Source organism: Sinocyclocheilus grahami, unplaced genomic scaffold (genome assembly GCF_001515645.1).
Source record: "Sinocyclocheilus grahami isolate Dianchi unplaced genomic scaffold, SAMN03320097.WGS_v1.1 scaffold181.1, whole genome shotgun sequence".
NCBI classification, from domain to species: domain Eukaryota; kingdom Metazoa; phylum Chordata; class Actinopteri; order Cypriniformes; family Cyprinidae; genus Sinocyclocheilus; species Sinocyclocheilus grahami.
Window position 1 is genome coordinate 665506 of NW_015505360.1, and position 12748 is coordinate 678253.

At 40.0% G+C, this 12748-nt stretch overlaps 3 protein-coding genes across 3 annotated transcripts in view; 2 read left to right on the top strand and 1 right to left on the bottom strand.

The window, feature by feature from the left end:
• Positions 1 to 2007: 2007 nt before the first annotated feature.
• nanos3 (nanos homolog 3) lies at positions 2008 to 2940 on the top strand. The gene has a single exon (XM_016284361.1). The coding sequence runs from the start codon at positions 2045 to 2047 to the stop codon at positions 2540 to 2542; it is 498 nt and encodes a 165-aa protein (XP_016139847.1). The 5' UTR covers positions 2008 to 2044; the 3' UTR covers positions 2543 to 2940.
• Positions 2941 to 7690: 4750 nt separating this feature from the next.
• On the bottom strand, positions 7691 to 8839 carry LOC107594322 (uncharacterized). The gene is made up of 4 exons (XM_016284336.1): positions 8804 to 8839; positions 8497 to 8551; positions 8300 to 8385; positions 7691 to 8197 (listed from the first exon to the last, which is right to left on the bottom strand). Exons 2-4 carry the CDS (start codon positions 8525 to 8527, stop codon positions 7691 to 7693), a joined length of 624 nt encoding a protein of 207 aa, XP_016139822.1. The 5' UTR covers positions 8528 to 8551; positions 8804 to 8839.
• A 158-nt stretch (positions 8840 to 8997) lies between these two features.
• Positions 8998 to 12748, top strand: part of cc2d1a (coiled-coil and C2 domain containing 1A) — a 14786-nt gene continuing 11035 nt past the window's right edge. Inside the window, exons 1-6 of the mRNA XM_016284212.1 lie at positions 8998 to 9159; positions 9626 to 9704; positions 10524 to 10677; positions 10781 to 10887; positions 10983 to 11210; positions 12402 to 12714. Of these exons, the coding sequence (XP_016139698.1) occupies positions 9648 to 9704; positions 10524 to 10677; positions 10781 to 10887; positions 10983 to 11210; positions 12402 to 12714 (859 nt within the window). The 5' untranslated portion in view covers positions 8998 to 9159; positions 9626 to 9647. The remainder of the gene's footprint in view (positions 9160 to 9625; positions 9705 to 10523; positions 10678 to 10780; positions 10888 to 10982; positions 11211 to 12401; positions 12715 to 12748) is intronic.

A 12748-nucleotide genomic window follows, 5' to 3' on the forward strand; every position in this document is an offset into this window, starting at 1 on the left:
ATATTAAGTTTTTTTTTTTTTTTTTGTGAATTAAAAAAATTAAAGGAATTCCATATGTATAGAATTACCTTGTATTGTTTTCACTTTCTAACATATCAAAATCTCTCACAAATGCACACATCAGATCAATAATTGCATATATTGTTTTGTACACTGCAGCTGAGACCGGGGCTAGTTGTCACAATGTCTACTTTTGAAGTACTGTATTAAACTCAGAAGTCCACAAATGCTTCTCAGTGGGTTTTTTTAATGTTGGTTTCGATTTGTTGAAAATGTACTCACCGTCAGGCCATCCAAGATGTAGATGAGTTTGTTTCTTCATCAGAACAGATTCGGAGAACAGAAAACGTAGCGTTACATCACTTGGTCAATGATGGATGCTCTGCAGTGAATGGGTGCCGTCAGAATGAGAGTCCAAACAGCTGATTAAAAACATCACAATAATCCACACCACTCCAGTCCATCAGTTAACATCTTGTAAAGTGAAAAAAATAAATCCATCATTTAGACATTTGAACTGTAAATGCCATTTTAAGGGGAAGTCGTGGCCTAATGGTTAGAGAGTCGGACTTGTAACCCAAAGGTTTTTGATTGTAGGTGGGGGGAGTGAATGTACAGCGCTCTCTCCCACCTTCAATACCACGACTGAGGTGCCCTTGAGCAAGGCACCGAACCCCCAACTGCTCCCCGGGCGCCGCAGCAAAAAAATAGCTGCCCACTGCTCCGGGTGTGTGTTCACGGTGTGTGTGTGTTCACTGCTGTGTGTGTGCACTTTGGATGGGATAAATGCAGAGCATTAATTCCTAGTATGGGTCACCATACTTGGCCACATGTCACGTCACATTTCTGGCCAAAACATGAGGCCATAATTCATATTAACACTTCCAGTGAATGGCACCCATTCACTGTAGAGGATCCACTGGTGAGCATTATGCTAAATTTCTTCAAATCTGTTTCCGTGAAGAAATAAACTCTTCTACGTTTTGGATGACCTGAGGGTGAGTGCATTTGCTGCAAATGTTCATATTTGATTCAGCTATTACTTTAAAATAAGATAAGATATTAATCCACCATAATGTTTTTGCTGTAAGATGAGATAACCAAACCAATTTACATTTACAAGGAAGAATCGTATTGAAAGGTTGAGTATTTTTCATAAAATACTTTGCAAGTATTTGTTGTCCCATATTGTTTTTAATCAACAATTTTATCCCATGTATTGTTTATTCAATTTTACAGAATTAAATCATTTTTGTTTGCCAATTTTACAGGTTTTCTTTAAACTTCATACAATATTTCGAAAACGTGGTCTTCTCCAATCAGTCAATAAACAACGGGCTCTCGATGTGACAACTTACCCCACATGGAGTTACACTAGCAACTCCACAGTTTTAACAATCTTATTTAACCTACCAATCGTTTTTTGTTTCAGAGGACACTTGGCAAACTTTTCGTGTCCTAATTGGTCTCCTGCCGTGACGTCCCCCTTTAAAACCCAAGGGTGAGTGCATTTGCTGCAAATGTTCATATTTGATTCAGCTATTACTTTAAAATAAGATAAGATATTAATCCACCATAATGTTTTTGCTATAAGATGAGATAACCAAACCAATTTACATTTACAAGGAAGAATCGTATTGAAAGGTTGAGTATTTTTCATAAAATACTTTGCAAGTTGTCCCATATTGTTTTTAATCAACAATTTTATCCCATGTATTGTTTATTCAATTTTACAGAATTAAATCATTTTTGTTTGCCAATTTTACAGGTTTTCTTTAAACTTCATACAATATTTCGAAAACGTGGTCTTCTCCAATCAGTCAATAAACAACGGGCTCTCGATGTGACAACTTACCCCACATGGAGTTACACTAGCAACTCCACAGTTTTAACAATCTTATTTAACCTACCAATCGTTTTTTGTTTCAGAGGACACTTGGCAAACTTTTCGTGTCCTAATTGGTCTCCTGCCGTGACGTCCCCCTTTAAAACCCCAGGCGTGCTCAGCGCGTGCTTCATGTTTTAGTCGCGCTCGGTGAATGACATGGCCTTTTCTCTTCTCCGCTACATTCTGTCGGCGCATGGATCAATGGAGTCTAAAAATCAGGACTTTCAGCCCTGGAAGGATTACATGGGTTTGGCAGACATGATCAGAGGCATGCAGCGGCCAGCAGAGCAGTCAGACGCGGACGATGACAAGAGCAAGCGAGCCGCCGCCGCCGCGCTCCTGGAGTCTCCAAGCGGCCCGACGCGAGCGCACACGACCGTGTCGACGGAGAAAAGAAGCCCGGAACGCGGCAGGAGCACCAGCTGTAGCCCATCCGAGAAAAAGTTCTGCAGCTTCTGCAAACACAACGGAGAGACTGAAGCCGTGTTCACCTCACACTACTTAAAAGACCGCGCTGGAAACGTGATGTGCCCCTACTTGAACCAGTACGTGTGTCCCCTGTGCGGAGCCACCGGGGCCAAAGCGCACACCAAGAGATTCTGCCCGCTCGTGGATAAAACTTACAGCTCCGTGTATGCCAAGGCAACATGGTGAACCGGACACTTCTGACCCGCAGAACATCTGGCCACGGTAATCGAGATGATGTGAATGAACATTTTTACGAGAGGTTTTAATATTTAAGTTTTAACTTCTAATTGTTTGATCCGTAAATTTGGCTTGTGTGTAAGTTTGCATGCACGTGTGCTTCCACGGTTCGATTTTGCACGTTTTTTTGTCTTCCTCTATTTCTTTAAATTGTGTGCAGTGTTGTGTGTGTGTGTGTGTGTGTTTCACTATTTTTCTTTTAAACAAACTTGTTCACAAGCCAATAGGCTCGCTACAGGTGCACCCGCGTTTGACCACTCCGTCTATCCAAAAACTAGCTCTTTCATGTTTAATTTGATAAAGAAAAACTTTTGTATTTGATATAATACTTTTATTGTGATTCTCTGTGGTGCTATATATATATATATATATATATATATATATATATATATATTATAAAACTTTTAATGTTAATATTTAGGTGTGTTTTACTCGAGAGCTGCCTGTGTTTTGCATCAGTAACAAACCACTCAGTCTTCTGTTTTATTTCTCTCTCCACTACATTTATAATTTCTTTAATTGTTCGAGAACATGATCATCAGGTTTTGTTCTCATAGCATCAGGAAATTAATGTACATATTTCTTTAAAATTATTATAGTGTACTTTGTGATGGAACAAAAAAAAAAAAAGAGCGAAGAAAATGAACCATAGAAACATGTTCAGTGGACTTTTGGAAACCTGTGTTTATCACGGCACTTCAACTGAAATTGGTTTAGTTTGACCATTTTTGATGTCTAGTTTTACAAAACATGATTTGGCAATCAAACACGCACCGAAGCAACAGGAAAGAGTCATTTATTTATGCAGAATGTGATTTATGACTGGAACTTTTGAAGACAGGTTGCTAAGGTTCCGACCCTTCAGTCTAGGGGTCACACTCTGTGATTGACAGAATTACAATGTTTACTACTTTGCTTGAACCTCCTAAGAAAAGTGTTAACTTTTTTGCCTTGCTAAAACAGAGCAACTCTACGCAAGTTGTCCTTTTACTTACTGAAGACCGACTTCAAACAAGTGTAACCGAACTGTTGTGAACAAGTGGCTGCTGAAAAAACTGACTACAGCTCAATCACTCTGAACCAGTCAATGCAAATTATCCAGTGTTCTTTCTTTTATTTACATTGTTTTTGTTTTTTTCTGTACACTATATCATGCAGAAAAATATATTCTGAATCTGTTGGCATTATGCCTATATTTCTGAGTGTGGGGTGGTGGTCTTGGAGGTGTTCTGCCTTGCTGCCCAAATCCAATCTTCCTGTGTGCATCTATCAATATCTGACTGCAAGATAAAGAGCAATAAAACATCTAAATTATGATGGTTTATGGTCAAATTATTTACCTTTTATTTAATTATAGTAAACATGCTTCACAGAGTAAATCAGAATCATGCTGTTTAAGTGCTCAAGACCTCTGCAAATCATGGCTTACTTCATATAGGCGATTATCTCTGGTTAGGCCGCATACAAGCTCTGTGGCATCTTCCAGATCACAGGAGGCTTCTGAGATCGGGAGATCCTCCAAACTGAGCAGAAGTAAACAAGCAAAATTGACAAAAACGCCTGTACTGTACAGCACATTAATGTGTCCAAAACAATGAAATCTGAAATAGAACCAGCTTCTACAAATCTAAACGGAACTCCAGTAACATCCAAAGTCAATGGTTCACACTCGTCTCACCTCAGAGGGATGTTGTTGAGCTGGGAATCTGTCACGGAGTGCATGGATAAGGGGCTGGAGGCATCCGGTTCAGCGACAGGACTCAGATGAGGCTCTGCAAACGACTGATGATACAGCTCCGTTTTAGTAACTTAACGCTGACTTTAAAGGACATGTGAGTTTTGGACACCTTTAATAATCATCAAACCAAAACCTACACTACTTACTGTAAACTTAAAACTAAAGTCAAATAAAAAAAAATCTAAGTGGTTTTGGTATTTCAAAGGAATATTGCACACCAATGACAATTCTGTCATCATTTACTCAATCTCTCCCATCATTACGAAGCTAGAAGGCTTTTTTCATCCCCTTCAACTAGTTTCAAATCAAATTAAAATCAAGTAAGGCACATTGATGTCAATCAACGCTGATTTTTGTGTCAACTGTCCTTTTTTTTCTCACCCAAAGATATCTTATAGAAGTCATATGGACTATTTATATGGTGCTTTTATGACTTTTCTAGAGGTTAAAAGACCTTTAGGGCACTTTCGACATTCTGCAGTATATCTTCTTGAAATCTGGTTCTGGAATGATATGAAGTTGGGGTGTCCACAGTTTAGATCTAACCAGCACCAGCACACTTGCATAGAAGCTTCCAGTCTGAAGAGCTTAATTAACTGGTTGAGGTGTGTTTAATTAGGGTTGGCGCTAAACTCTGCAGGACAGTGGCCCTCCAGGAGCAGGTTTGGACACCCCTGCTTTAAGTGTATGTTCTTCATTCAAAAGAATCCCTCACTTGCACGTCTTCATTTGCACCACCCGGTAGAGCTGCAGCTAGGGACAAACTCGACATGCTGTTGTCCTCACAGTCTGCCTTGTTCTCAGCTGTGACTGTGACGGCAACCACAGTAAAGTCTGAAGACTCACACTTATCTTCTGTCTCACGGTTACAGAAGGTGCACTGATGGTCTCATTCGCCGCGATATCCATGAGCTCCACAGACTGCTCACTGGTGTGGTCACTGTTCATGTCACATTCACACGGACAACACAGCTCCATCTCATTGCCTCCCACTACGAGTTCTTCTCCAAAATGGTTAGCAACCTCAGAAGTGGATGCTGAGGCGTCATTGGCCTCTTTGAGGACTTCAAGTGAACTGTCTATCAAAACTGCATCTTGAGTCCTTGTAAACTCAGTTAATGATTCGTCTACAGTAAAGTCTACAGGTACTTCAGTGCCAATCTCAGTTGTGACATCTTCTCTAATGTTGCATTCATTAGCATTTCGCTCCATGCATTTGATTTCATTTTGCTCGAGAGGGTTTAGATCACCATCATTAGCATGGGATGGGATCACATTGTCAGTTTCATGAGTAATCTGCTTGCTTGACATGCATTCCACCAATATCTGGACTTCATTCCCATACTGAACATCAGGATGCTCCCGTTCCTCCTGTACAGGTATATCTTCCAATGGGCAAGAGGCTGGGAAGGAGGGCACAGAAACCTCAAACTCAGTAACTCTCTCTTGTTCAAGGGAAATGGAGCTATCATTTTTCACACTGTCTCTCATCAAGAGCGGCTCATCATTCGTAACTTGCCCCGCCTCGTTCTCTTGCCCTCCTCCAAACACATTCCCTCTAGTCGGCGGTCCTTTGAGCATCTTCTTTTCTCCAAGCCAACACATTCCCATCCTCTTTCTTATTTTCCTCTTTATAGAGTGTTGTTGAGCTGGGAATCTGTCACGGAGTGCATGGATAAGGGGCTGGAGGCATCCGGTTCAGCGACAGGACTCGGATGAGGCTCTGCAAACGACTGATGATACAGCTCCGTTTTAGTAACTTAACGCTGACTTTAAAGGACATGTGAGTTTTGGACACCTTTAATAATCATCAAACCAAAACCTACACTACTTACTGTAAACTTAAAACTAAAGTCAAATAAAAAAAAATCTAAGTGGTTTTGGTATTTCAAAGGAATATTGCACACCAATGACAATTCTGTCATTTACTCAATCTCTCCCATCATTACGAAGCTAGAAGGCTTTTTTTCATCCCCTTCAACTAGTTTCAAATCAAGTAAGGCACATTGATGTCAATCAACGCTGATTTTTGTGTCAACTGTCCTTTTTTTTCTCACCCAAAGATATCTTAAAGAAGTCATATGGACTATTTATATGGTGCTTTTATGACTTTTCTAGAGGTTAAAAGACCTTTAGGGCACTTTCGACATTCTGCAGTATATCTTCTTGAAATCTGGTTCTGGAATGATATGAAGTTGGGGTGTCCACAGTTTAGATCTAACCAGCACCAGCACACTTGCATAGAAGCTTCCAGTCTGAAGAGCTTAATTAACTGGTTGAGGTGTGTTTAATTAGGGTTGGCGCTAAACTCTGCAGGACAGTGGCCCTCCAGGAGCAGGTTTGGACACCCCTGCTTTAAGTGTATGTTCTTCATTCAAAAGAATCCCTCACTTGCACGTCTTCATTTGCACCACCCGGTAGAGCTGCAGCTAGGGACAAACTCGACATGCTGTTGTCCTCACAGTCTGCCTTGTTCTCAGCTGTGACTGTGACGGCAACCACAGTAAAGTCTGAAGACTCACACTTATCTTCTGTCTCACGGTTACAGAAGGTGCACTGATGGTCTCATTCGCCGCGATATCCATGAGCTCCACAGACTGCTCACTGGTGTGGTCACTGTTCATGTCACATTCACACGGACAACACAGCTCCATCTCATTGCCTCCCACTACGAGTTCTTCTCCAAAATGGTTAGCAACCTCAGAAGTGGATGCTGAGGCGTCATTGGCCTCTTTGAGGACTTCAAGTGAACTGTCTATCAAAACTGCATCTTGAGTCCTTGTAAACTCAGTTAATGATTCGTCTACAGTAAAGTCTACAGGTACTTCAGTGCCAATCTCAGTTGTGACATCTTCTCTAATGTTGCATTCATTAGCATTTCGCTCCATGCATTTGATTTCATTTTGCTCGAGAGGGTTTAGATCACCATCATTAGCATGGGATGGGATCACATTGTCAGTTTCATGAGTAATCTGCTTGCTTGACATGCATTCCACCAATATCTGGACTTCATTCCCATACTGAACATCAGGATGCTCCCGTTCCTCCTGTACAGGTATATCTTCCAATGGGCAAGAGGCTGGGAAGGAGGGCACAGAAACCTCAAACTCAGTAACTCTCTCTTGTTCAAGGGAAATGGAGCTATCATTTTTCACACTGTCTCTCATCAAGAGCGGCTCATCATTCGTAACTTGCCCCGCCTCGTTCTCTTGCCCTCCTCCAAACACATTCCCTCTAGTCGGCGGTCCTTTGAGCATCTTCTTTTCTCCAAGCCAACACATTCCCATCCTCTTTCTTATTTTCCTCTTTATAGAGGATCTGCAGAACCTGCATCTTCAGGCATCTGAATTCCTATCTGGTCAACTGCGGTCTCGTGAAGACCCTAATCGTTCACCCATCTTTGGTTCAGTGGCTATATTCTCCTCATGTGGCAATTCTCTCTCGGTTTGATGCTCATCTGATGGTAATTCAGAGTCACAGTCATCTGGGACCTTCTGAGATTCACGGTTTGAATTGCTTGTGAATTCACTTCCTTCATCCTCTAGCTGGATGTCGGGCTGATCTACATTAATAGCTTCTGCATTCAAAGGTCTGGAGAGAGTGTGTTTGATGCTATTGTCAAGTTCTGGGGTTTGTACTGGGATCGCTGCAGTTTGTTCAATCTCTTGAGAGACCTCAGGTGGATTTGTGCCGTTTCCACGCTCAACATTATCATCACGGCTTGTTTTTTCTTCCAAGGAACAACACGGATCTACAGGGAATTCTGTTGTCTGAGTGACTTGTAATGTGCTCTGTCCAGGCTGATGTTCATCCAGTTTGTCTGAGCATGCTGCATTGTGGGAATTGTTGTTTTCTGATTCTGGTGTCTAGACATTAAGGTAAAGAGTTATGTGAATCAGCAAACTGAAATCGAAGCATATTGTAATTTCCTTCAAAAGTTATTTATGTGTAATCAAGAGAAAAATCACCTTGTTTTCGCCTTCAGGCTGCAGGTTTGTTTCTTCAGTGCTTTTCTGTCGTTTCACTCTGGGCTGCGTCCTCTTAGGGGTTTTGAACTGCTAAAATACATTTAATCGCATCAACATGTTCTCTATTTACAGAAAATGAAATATGCAATATAGCTCTAATCAAGCTGGTAGTGTGAATGACTTACACGGGTCCAAGGTACCTGTCGTCTTGGATTTTCTTTTGGTCATTGTCTTGATTTAGTCCAGATTCAACTAAATGAATAAAAGTGCAAAAATGTTAATGACACACCTAATTTGCATACTGTAGATTGTTTGATAAAATGCATTAATTCAATTTTCCCTCAAAACCCAATTTTGTACAATAATTTCTTATAACCAATTACGAATCACTTAACAAATCAAATAAACCGTTTTAAAAATATAAATAACGTATAATTTATCTGACAGACATTAAACCGAGTCAAATAAGCATGCAAAGTTTAGTTTAGTAAACGATTTCCGCACCTCTTCTCAAAGAAAACAAACTATAACACGACAAACCATCGCAAATGTTAAATAAATGATTTAAAATCGTGATACACCGACACGCTAGCGATTGAACTACAAGTCCTACAAAAAAAACTACAAGTCCTGGGTTGTGGGCCGTTCCCGCGTGCCGTAAAGCGCGAGCCTCTGCCGTTGCTACGGGAAACCTGGCGAAAAGCAGGAAGTGCTGAAACTACATTGACAGCGGTGCAGATCTGTGTTTATCTCTGTATTAATGACACTCTGGTGCAAAAACTTAATCACAGGCAGCTTATTCTTCTTAACGGAACAGATATTCACCACGAAACCCGCCCTCGGAGGAACATATGATCGAGGTATCGCGTTCAAATTATTAGTAAATAGAGTCTGATGTAAGAATTAGCCTCCTTGCTAGCAGACACTTTGACTGACTTAGTTGTTTACGTTATGATTTATATTATGAATGATCTTATATCTATTTTATGGCTTCATTGGGCTTTGCCTCCATCAGTTTTGGTGCAAAATCAGCTAAATATGTGCTTTGGGTTGACCTGTTTAAACCTGTTACAACACTAGCAGGTTAAATACTGTTGAAACAGTCCCTGTTGATCTCATAGTCAGTTAATGTGTAAGGCGTAAATATAAAACTATTAAATATATATGTATTGCCGTCGATTCTGTCAATGCGTGGATTATGCAAATACAAACGTCAAACGTCACGATTCACGTAATGGCGTAGGAATGCGCCGTGACGCTTTCTGGTGTTATTGACAGGCTGATCCTGATGCAGTGGCTGTTATTAATGAATCATTCTCACTCCAGGTTTGAGGGACCAGTGGAGAAAATGAGTCGAAGCCGGAACCCTCCGCAGAAGGGCCAGGGGCCCTCCAAGGCCAAACAGGTAATACACAAGATGAGAGTCAAGAAGACTGTGCATGTTTATTTAATTATGTATTTATTTTACTTTATAATATTTCATGAAAATGACAGACTTGTGGTGACATGTAGGACTTCTCCAATTATTTAGTGCTTAAACTGCATTCACTTTGAGTGCCACACATGCAAAAAAAATTCAGCAGTTCATATGTAATGTTCAAACAATCTATAAATCAGTTTTGAGGGTTACTATTGTAAATTAAAACTAAAACCTAGTTTAAAAAACATGTTACTTGAAATAAAATGAACACTAACCAAAATAAAATATCAAAAAGAAAAAAATGATGCTAGTTGCAAAGGCAGCATTTGTAACTTTCATTTACTTTCACCTGAAGTACCATAATAAAATAAGAAAAACTCAAATCAAATGAAAGGATATGAAATGTTCTATAGACATATTAAGTGAATGTAGGTGCATAAGATGCTTTTGAATTTGCAAGTTCATAAGTTAAAACAATCAATAAATCAGTCGCTCTCCAATCAACTAAAACTAACAACGTAAAAAAACATTTTGTTACTTGAAATAAAAATAAAATCAAATATAAAAACGTACCTATTTTATTTTCCAGCATTTCTCTTTTTCATTTAGTTTAACTTGAAGTACTAAAATAACTAAAACAGAAATAAAAAGATTTTAAAAAACGAATAAAAATGACACACAACGAAATTACTAAAACTTTAACTGAAATTAAAATTACATGAAAATGATAAAACAGTGATAAAAATTAAAATAGTATCTCAAAGATACTAAAATAACCCTGGCTCTCCATCCTCATGCAATCAGATGGGATTGCTGTTGGATTTGGCTCCTGACGATGGGCTGGACTCTGGAGGAAATGATGTGGCGCTGGAGGCGGAGCTTCTGGCATTGATGGGAGGAGGAGGAGGAGGAGGAGGAGGGAGGGGCGGACCAGCGGCCAAGAAACCTGGAGGAAAAGGTGAAGATATTGCCTTCTACCAGCAGCAAGCCATGCTTAGCACCCAAACCTTGACCCTTGGCATTTTTTCGTCATCTTTCTCTCTTTTTTTTGCATCATGTAGCTCCAGTGCCCATGGAGGACATTGAGCGCATGGCAGCCCTTTGTATGAACGACCTGGACGAGGACGGAGACGATGATGGTGATTTGGAGAACGATGCTGATCTCTTGGTAAGACAAAAACCTTCTTGTCTTCACGTCCTCTACAGGTGGCACAACTTTCTCACAGGAAACGTTTCTGATTGAAGTCGTTGTGTGTGTTTCAGGCTGAGTTGAATGAGGTGCTGGAAGACGATGAGGAGCAAGGGGTCAGGAAGCCCCCTCCGTCACCAGTGCCGCCTCAACGCTCAAATGCAGCGCCCGCATCCCAGAATGCACCTACCAGCCTGGAGGCTCGCCTGCAAGAGCGCTTGGACATGTACCAAACGGCCATTACCAACGCCAAGGCCGCGGGGGAGACCAGCAAAGCACGGCGATACGACCGCGGACTGAAGGTGAGACATATCCAAGACTAGAGGTCCACCAATATGGACTTTCTGATAACTGATGCTACTATCTTAGAGAGCAGGGTGGCTGATATAAAGGCCATATATGATATTTATTTTATAAATAAATAAATGTATGCATTTAGCAGACGCTTTTATCCAAAGCGACTTACAGTGCATTCAGGCTATAGATTTTTTACAAGTATTTTATATAATATTTACTAAAATATACAGATAAATTAGAAGACTATTTAATTTAACAATAGTAAATAACACAAGCATAACAATTACTGCAATTATATTTATTTTAAATGGTATTTATTAAAAGTATTCTAAATAAATTAGACGGGTATTTAATTTACCATAGTAAATAACACCAGAATAACAAATACTGCAATTGTATTTTTATTTATTTATTGTACATAATATTTACAAAAAGAATTTGAAATAAATTAGATCTTTTAATTTACCTATAGTGAATAACACAAGTGTAACTATTGCTGCAATCATATTTACATTTATTTGACACACTATTAGAAGTAAATAATTTGAAAATGTATCAATTTGAAGAAAAATAACAATTTGAACTTGATTAAAGATATCTGTAAAATAAACAATTTATACTATATTTTATGTAGTATATGTTTATATTTTTAGTATATATTTAAATGTAATATTTTATATTTTACTACATTTATGCTACACTAGATAGCAATAATAAAATATATTAGTGCAATGTCATGTGCGAAGGATACAATGTGCTCTTCAGCTGGATTTTCCAAAGTTTGCGAGGTTTTTGGAAATAAATGTTTACCAGATATTTAAAGACTTGTTTAAATGATATACATGTGTATTTCTTAAATATCGATGGCATATTTGTGAAGTATTATAGCATTTGCCGTTCTATTGTTAGACTGGTAAACAAAGACAGTAAACTAATGAAGACAGAGAATAGGAAGTCCTGTGCTTCTGCATTCAGGTGATGTCAAAATAAAAGTCCTGCTCACGCATTTTATCAGTCAAACAGAAAAAAGACTGAAAGTTTGTGATGTCTCAGATAGCGATCAACCGATATATCACCAAAGGCGATGTATTATATGCATCAAGTATCCGAGACATTACAAGCTCTCAGTCGCGGTCAGTTTTTCCTCATGTTTGAGGCTTTCAGAGCGGTTGGTAACATATTATCTTTGTTTTTAGACTCTGCAGTCTATGTTGACGTCGGTTAAAAAGGGGAAACCCATCGATGAAGATGAGATTCCTCCTCCTGTCGCCACCGGTGGAAAAACCTCCACTGCTCCGCAGGCCGAGCCAATCAGAGAGCCAGAAAAGCCTGCTCCAGCAAACACGCCACTGCAGACGACCAACGTCAAGCCAGTGCAGGACGCCCCGCCAGCCGCTCCATCTAAACCTCAGCTGCTACTGCCTCCGTCACAGAGAGCGACGGCCGTAACGCCCGACACGCCAGCCATATCGCCCCTCACACCCGGCCAGCCCAACACAGAGCACTCAGGTACATACACTCTCTCTCACACACACACACACAC